The sequence below is a fragment of the Musa acuminata genome, chromosome BXJ3-8 (genome assembly GCF_036884655.1).
Source record: "Musa acuminata AAA Group cultivar baxijiao chromosome BXJ3-8, Cavendish_Baxijiao_AAA, whole genome shotgun sequence".
Taxonomy (NCBI): Eukaryota; Viridiplantae; Streptophyta; class Magnoliopsida; order Zingiberales; family Musaceae; genus Musa; species Musa acuminata.
This window is the reverse complement of record NC_088356.1, coordinates 40,166,755-40,175,795: the sequence shown is the minus strand read 5'-3', so window position 1 is coordinate 40,175,795 and position 9,041 is coordinate 40,166,755. Positions and strand designations below refer to the sequence as shown.

The following is a 9,041-nucleotide window of genomic DNA, read 5'->3' as shown; positions in this document are numbered from 1 at the left end:
AACCCATCCCTAGAGGAGGATGTGCAACAAGTACTCTCTCTCTCTCTCTGGGGTACTAAGATCCTTTTCTCTTTTCCTTCTTCTCCTCTCTTTTGTCTTCTCCCACCCAATTAACACCTCTCTAAGAGACAGGTCCTCTCTCCTTTCTTTACTGTATGTTCATTTACAATATGTATGTTTGATTGTGTTGTGATTATGTTTGGAAATATATTTATATTTTTAATATATATTTATGAATGAATATATAGTTATTGGAATGTCTTGAGTATTTGATAAATAATAGATTAAAATTGGACCTTAAATATACATTGACCTAAATATTATTTGGTAAGATTATATTTTAAAAGTTTATTAAATATTATATGATAAAATTTATCCTTCTAATATTTTTAATATGTATTTGAAAATAAATATATTTATTTATTTAAATAAATAAAATAAATGAATATGTGTAATATTACAAAATTTTATGTATGACCCATGTTTATAAAAAATATAAAATATAATCATAATAATAAAATGTTTAAAAATAAATAAATAGTATTTCATATATAAGACATTTGAGAGGAGTTATTGATAATAGAAATCAAGAAAATGGGAGAGAAAATGAGGGTTGTGATATCTATTATATAATGATAATCTTATGTTTTTAGACAATATCATAGGATATTTTAAAAATTTTGAAAAATTTCATTATTATTAGCATTTGGATATTTGCGATGCAACATCTAAACTAAATAAGATTTGAAAAAAAAATTATCAACCATCAAAGCACATTTAAGATATGTTTTATACTCTCAATGCATATTTTAAATGTTCCCAACATGGGTGGTCTTGCTTGCTTATCGCCAACATTAAGATTCATGTTGGAGACATCATAGATATCATAGAAATAACGTACTCTCGAGGCCGATCACTATAGAGGCTATAGTGGCCACTCTTATGAGGTTGTTAAACAATCATCATTACTATAATATTTTTCATGATTTGAGCTCTAATTTTATCATAATTATAACTTTATTAAGGGAAAAATAATACTCCAAGCTTGGTTGCATTTGCATATTAACCTTGACATCAACCATTATAATGAACACCTTGTTGGCATTGAAAAACTTATGGTAGACTGCCAACGAAGGGCAACTTACACTCCATACTAATAAAGATACCTATGGAGGGTAAAATTAGATTCACAAGTTCACATATAAAGTCTACAGGACTTACCAATGCACCCGACACTAGTCATTTATGGATTTACAACTATTCTTTAGTCGTTCTTAGTTTTCCTTCCTTTTTTTTTCTCTCTTACACATCTAGTATATTCTAAATTACTTATAATTGTGAGTTATTAGGACTTGTTCGTAACTCATTTTCTAAACTAATTAATTTACTATTTTATAAACTCTTTATGATGTAAATAAGATTGCATCTAGGTTTATTCTTTGCAGATGAATAATGCAAGAGTACCCAAATCTTTTAGGTAAGATTACTTGTATCAATGTATCAGCAAAGTCTACTTTCAATTAAATTCCTCTTTAGTTGAAATAGTAGTATGCTAGTGGAAGTCAGAATCATACTGCCCTGCTTCATACATCGAGAAATGGGTCGAAGTCTTGACTTGAATATCACACTTATTTTTCTCATAAAATTCTCAACCAAAAGTTAGACCCTTTTGTAGCAATAAAAAGGATATATAAAATCATGTTAAATGCAAAAAGCCTTTGTCAATGAGTTCTTCATACGGTGGTTGTTTATGTAGGAATTGTAACACCCCAAATAGTCCCACATCGGAAGTGGGCAAAGACTATGATTGGCTCATATGGGTCTAATGAGTATATAATATTAACTCTAGTTTAAGAATTTTGGTCAGTAGTATAGATCAAATAGAGTTATTATCCAGCTAACCCATCAGGCTCGAATCAAACAATTTGAATATGATATATATAATATAGTTACTTGGATTCTGATGATATATATTAGCTAATAGAAAAGAAATACTAGGACGAGGAACTCTCCTACTAACTTATCAAATAGAAGTGTACCAAAAAAAAAACAGTGCTCTTTTGAATAGTTGAATCCTGCAGAGTTACTTTTTCTTATAATTCAAAAAAGAAACAAAGTTTTGGATCAAAAACAATCTAATGAATGGAAGGATAAGACTAAGTTTCTGAACTCCAATCCTTAACCGAGGACGAGTGAAAACCTCCATAATTGAAAGAATCCTGCAGTTTGTTTTTCAGCTTTATGAAGGACAAATCAAACAGTGCCTTCTCCTTCGGTGTTCACTATTTCATGAGCTGGAGTGGCCTACCACAAACAATCCTTAGTTTGGCCTGTTATGGATGAACTGATAGGAAAGCAATTCTTGGCTTCGGAATTCAATTGGCCATCTCTCATAAGCAACCATCAATTTCAGCTCTTACCCAGTCAAGTTGGCTTAAAAATGCATGCTCAAATCACAAGTCATCTTCCTCACCACACACTATTATGTGCACACGCATTTATCCTCTCCTTGTACCAAATTATTTTTGGGTGGAACAGATCCACTTTCTGGTTCCATGGATCGCTCAATTATGTGATTTGACAACAATGATGACCTTCTCAAGGTTCTTGGAATCTTCATACAGCATTACCATCAAAGCTCACACACATCTCTTGAAGAAATTTCTATTCAAAACATGGTGTCAAGTATCAACAGGAGAAGAAAAAATCAGAGCAACATTATGAATGTCATCCACTCCATAACTTTCCATAATATTTAGGACTTCAAAATAGTTGATTTTAGGATAATTTTCTTCTGGATGTATTGGGTTTTGAGTTTATAATACAACTTGTGTCATGCACAAAACAACAGCCTTTTACTCAAACAAATAAGAAAGGTCATGTTTCTGCATCAAGAGACTTTCTTTGTTTTTTATATATGACAGTCATAGATAAAGTGGAACACATCTCACCCAATCATTTAGATTAATATTATCTTGCCGACAGTTCTTTTGGATGTCTTTTGAATTCTATAGATGAATGAGATGGTGTACAAAATATTCTGGAGTTGGGTTTCCATCTGCCATTGCATCATTTCGTGTAAAATAATTATCCTCCCAAAAGTGATCATGTAAAAGCCAGAGGAATCGTTTTTTTTTTTTTTTTTTTCCTTTCTCATAACCTCATATCCAAATGTTTGCCACAAGCATTCGATCATGAGATGCAGTCAAAAGTTCTAAACGGCATGCAGTGAAAATGAAATAATCAAGTGATGCTAGATGTGGAAGGTATTTTTTTTGTGAACGTGACTCTCATTCTCAAAAAATAACTGAAGATTCCTAAGTGTTTGATGAAGAATTGATCTATCAATTATTTAAGAAATTGCTTGATATCTATGGAATTATTATCATTGATGATAATATTATCTACATAAACTAGTGGATATATAGTATATCTCTTTTATTATCATATAAATAAAGAGCTATTGGATTTGGATTTGACAAAATTGGCTAAGAGCAAAAGTAAGCCATGTATGGTATAACAAGTTTTGGAGTTTGGTAAAGTCCATAAAAAGCTTTCTATAGTTTACATACTTGGTTTAGATATTGAGGGTGAATTAAGTTAAGAAGTGGTCCTTAAATACATTTCAGTTAAGATCTCTTGCAAGAAAGCAATGTTAACATTAAATTAGCGTGCATGCCATCCTTAAGTGATAATCATACTAAGGACGAGTCAAATTATCATTGGTTTAATAATTGGATTAAAGATCTTCATAAAATCAACACATGCTCATTGGTGAAACCCTTTAGTTATTAGATGTTCTTCGTATTAGCAATGGATCCATCTGAGTTTCGCTTAATTTGAAAGATTCACTTACACTTGATGAAGATGCATGACCTAGATCTTGATGTTAACTTGTGTGAAGTATAGAGCTAGGGATAACATAAACAATAAAATATTTTAAGTTTTTAAAGGTTTCGAGGTTGTTATGAAATAGTCTTAAAAAATATGATTGGTGTTGTAGGATTAGGGTGAGTATATAGTTAATGATGTGGATTGTAATTTGAAAGGCTGCTGACCAAATGGTTGATGACATGGAGGCTTAGTGTAGGAGGATGATATCAGTTTCGATTATATGTCGTGCTTTCATTCAACAAAGTCAAATAATTGAGATATGTACGATGATGACTTGAGATATTATATAGCACATGATGTGCGATTAATTATTAGAGCTTAATATTTACCTCCTCCATCAGAGTAAACTATTTTAATAATAGACTTAAAAACGTTCTCGATCATCTTTTTAAAATGAATAAAAACTATAATTACTTCAGATATATGTTTGAGAGGATAAAGCTATGTATATTTAGTAAGTAACCTATGAAGATAATATAAAATATAAAATTATAAGCAGAAATATATATTTGTTGTTGGTACGTTATAAGGAGAAGCAAAAAAAAAAAGAAAAGAATGAAAAGAATGAAAGCGAAAAACAATTAAAATCTAAAATGGATATACAAGACACCAACCAGAAGAAAAAAAAAAGTGCAAAGAAATAAGAAAAAAAAAAGGTGGGTTGTTGTTGCTGCGTTATATGGATAAATAAAAAACGGTAAAAGAAAAGAATGGAAGAAAAAAAAATCGAAAGAAGGCACCAACTGGGAGAAAAAAAAAGGGGGGGTTGGATTGCTGTTGGTGCATTATAAGGAGAAATAAAAAACAACAAGAAAAAAGAAAAGAAGGAAAAAAAATAAAAAATTACCATGTGATGTGCCTTATATTTACATCAAGAGAGTCGATTTAAATTAAAAAAATTATATTTATGTATGTTTTCGAGATCCTGTGATTTTTTACTCATAAGAAAAGTAGGTAGGATTATAGATTAATTAATCTTAATCAGAAAGAAAGAAGGAAGAAAAAAAAATTAAATGATTACGATTGGAAATGAAAAAATTACACTCTTTTGATAATATAAATAATGGTGATGTAAACTATGAAGCTATATTCTGACATCCATTCCAATAAACCACTTAAAAGCTGTACCGTCGACCGAACGAGCACAAGGGAAGGGAGTATGCATTATATGCTACGTTCAGGCCCTTTGAGTGAAGATTGGCAGCCATACACCAAACTTTCGTACGCTCACAAGTCTTTAAGGTTCTGCATGCAGAATGTGCAGCTTAGCATTTCCGCCATGGAAGGACATATGCGACGTAGATGCTTGCCAAGCCATCCAACGTGAGATGGCTAAGATGACCATGAGATTCACGTTTACGTACCTCAGCTTCCATCCTTGGCCGACACCCAAGTGTTACGAAGGATGAGATGGAGAGGGATCATCATCTCCAATTCAGCCCTTGTAGGTGTTTCTTTTGACTTCATCGCTTGCAGAACCTGATGTGGGTCGATCACGAGATTCACGTTTATGTAGGCACATGTTAACCTTGGAGGGCTATAAATACCCCCATCCTCTTCCCAGAGGGAGGACGTGCAGCAACCACCGTCATCCCTAAGTTTCTTCCTGGGCAAAAGAAAGGAGTCTGCAAATGGTGAGAGAGGAGGCTTTGCCTCCGTGACGTCGTTCGTTCTCTTTATACATTCTTGCTGTGCAAGTTGTGTCTGTGTTGTTGCACTGTGTAAGGTTCGATGCATGGTTTATAACGTAATGGCGTTTATTTGCATGCACTGTGTTGTTGCACTTGTGTAGGTAGCGATCACGAGTTTCACGTTTACGTAGGTACTACACGTTTAACGTTTTATTTGAGGAAGATGGTTATGGGCCCGCCAATGTAATATAGGTCCCAGAGGAAGGACGTGCATCATCATCGTCATCTTCTTCTTCTTCTTGTCCACACACACATCCATATCTACATGCAAATGGTTCTTTCTCTTGATCCATTTCCTGCTGTGCAAGGTTTTGATGCATGGTGGTATATAACGTGATGGTGTCGTGCATGCGTGCAGGCGGGAGAGATCAAGGTGGGGCTGTGGGGTGGCAACGGAGGGTCTGAATGGGACATGGGGCCTGCCGACCGCATCATCAACATCGAGATTCGCGCCATAGACGCCATCGACGCCATCGCGATCACCTTCACCCGTAATGGTCAGACGGAGACCAAGTACTACGGCGGCCCCCTTGGCATTACCTACGAGGTTCGTCCACCTCGTCATCTTCCTCCTAATTAACATCATCGATTGGTTGTACCTCAATGACAGAAAGTCTCGTTGTTCAGATTCCTCTGCAAGAGGACGAGTATCTTGTGGGCGTCGAGGGGTCTGTGGATACGATATTGGAAACCACTCTGGTGAGGAACCTGACGCTGAGGACCAACAAGGAAAGCTATGGACCTTTCGGCACCAGTGGCGGAAAACCTTTCTCTCTTCCTGTAGCCGCCGGCAAGATCATTGGCTTCTTTGGACGTGAGGGCGTCGTGATTGATGCCATCGGAGTTTACCTGGCACCAAACTAGACTTCCTGGACTGATACTGCTGCTTCAATAAATGAGTCTTGCTGCTACTGTGACTCCATAATAAATGAACTATTACTGTCGTCGTTCTTCCTCCGCCTTGTACTCAAAGTTGGATGTTATCACGAATAAAATAAATCTGGTCCAGTTTGATATGTTTCGAATGATTTCATATATATATATATATATATATATATATATATATATATATATATATGTATATATATATATATGTATATATATATATATGTATGTATATATATATGTATGTATATATATATATATGTATATATATATGTATATGTATATATATATGTATATGTATATATATTTATATATGTATATGTATATATATATGTATACATATATATATGTATATATATATGTATACATATGTATACATATATATATATATATACATATATATATATATATACATATATATATATATATATATACATATATATATATATATATACATATATATATATATATATATATATATATATATATATATATATTTGAGCTTGACGAATGGATGGACTCATACAACTAAGCTATAGAATCCTGTACTGAGGACGAGTGAAAACCTCCATAATTGAAAGAATCCTGCAGTTTGTTTTTCAGCTTTATGAAGGACAAATCAAACAGTGCCTTCTCCTTCAGTGTTCACTATTTCATGAGCTGGAGTGGCCTACCACAAACAATCCTTAGTTTGGCCTGTTATGGATGAGCTGATGGGAAAGCAATTATTGGCGTCGGAATTCAATTGGCCATCTCTCATAAGCAACCTTCAATTTCAGCTCTTACCCAGTCAAGTTGGCTTAAAAATGCATGCCCAAATCGCAAGTCATCTTCCTCACCACACATTATTATGTGCACACATATTTATCCTCTCCTTAGACCAAATTATTTTTGGGTGGAACATATCCACTTTCTTGTTCCATGGATTGCTCAATTATGTGATTTGACAACAATGATGACCTTCCGAAGTCAAAATATGGTGTCAAGTACCAACAGGAGAAGAAATAATCAGAGCAACGGTATGAATGACATCTACTCCATAACTTTCCACAATATTTAGGACTTCAAAAATAGGTGCTTTTAGGATAATTTTCTTCTGAATGTATTGGTTTTTGAGTTTATAATACAACTTGTTGCTTGAAACAACTGCCTTTTACTCAAACAAATAAGAAAGGTCATGTTTCTGCATCATGAGATTTTCTTTGTTTTTTATATACGACAGTCATAGATAAAGCGGAACACATCTCACCCAATCATTTAGATTAATATTGTAATCACAGATAAATTCTCTCTTAAAATAAATTAATTAATAATTTATTAATTAATAGAATTTCTAACTTATCTACTTGATTAAGGAAATTAAATTTAATTATTTCCTTAACTATAGTACACAAATATAGAAGTTAATAATAGGGTAATACATTATTATCTTATATTTATATTAATTTTTCTAAAAAAATGTAATCACCGATAATTTATCCCTTAAAATAAATTAATTACTATAAATAATGTATTACCTTATTATTAACTTCTATATTTATGTACTATAGTTAAGGAAATATAGTTATGGAAATAATTAAATTTGGTTTCCTTAATCACGTGGATAAGTTAGAAATTCTACTAATTAATAAATTATTAATTAATTTATTTCCTAATGAGTGATTTGATATTTAGGAAGTAACTAGTTTACATTCAATTTTTGTGTGTGAACTATAAGAAATGAATATTATATTACTCTCCTTGAATGTAAAAGTAAAATAAAGATAAATTAAAAATAAAAATTAAATTATTACTTAACTTTCGGGAAGATATCATCTTCTCCTATATAAAGGGGGCTACTCATCTCTCATTCCTCACCAAGCCTAATAATTGGAGGATTGAGGAAAGGACTTCCCGAGAAGATGATATCGAGGAAAGGATAATCGATGAGAGGTAGGATCCTTTCTTTTTTAATTAGCTTTGGTTTATGTTTTGAAATATTGATGTTGAGATTGTTATAATTTTAGGGGGGGGTGAATTAGTGCAGTAGAAAAATCACGTTGATTCAAAAATTTTCGTACGATAAAAATTGACTTCCACACAAACCGTTTGTTTTACTTTAAATGGGTAGAGAAGAGGGGATTGAACAATTTACAATTATGTAAACTTGAATGCAGTAAAGAGAATATGTAATAAGGAAAGAACACACCGAAATTTATAGTGGTTTGGTCGTTATGACCTACATCCACTTCCAATTCCTCCTCTGTTGAGATCACCAGCATCTACTAATGGTCCTCCTTTAATAAGCAAAGACCAACCACATCTTTATAGTGTTTTCTCCTTTTCACGGGTTTATGAGATAACCCTTACAAGCCTCACACATCTTCTTGGATGATTACAAAGCTAAAGAGAGCGAGGAGGAGGACACTTCTCACTTTTACAACACATTTAACACCCCAACACTTAAAAGAGTTTTTTTCATACTTTGATTGCACTTTGTTGCCCCTTCATACAAAAAAGGGTGGGGTATTTATAGTCTCTAATGACTTCAAAATTGGAGCAAAAAAGTGTCTCATCTTGGATTTTCGAGGT

General features: G+C 33.0%; 1 protein-coding gene across 1 annotated transcript; it reads left to right on the top strand.

Moving 5' to 3' along the window:
- Positions 1-5,471: 5,471 nt before the first annotated feature.
- LOC135644792 (jacalin-related lectin 19-like) lies at positions 5,472-6,542 on the top strand. The gene is made up of 3 exons (XM_065162708.1): positions 5,472-5,528; positions 5,944-6,132; positions 6,213-6,542. The coding sequence occupies exons 1-3, from the start codon at positions 5,526-5,528 to the stop codon at positions 6,447-6,449; spliced, it is 429 nt and encodes a 142-aa protein (XP_065018780.1). The 5' UTR covers positions 5,472-5,525; the 3' UTR covers positions 6,450-6,542.
- Positions 6,543-9,041: the final 2,499 nt, after the last annotated feature.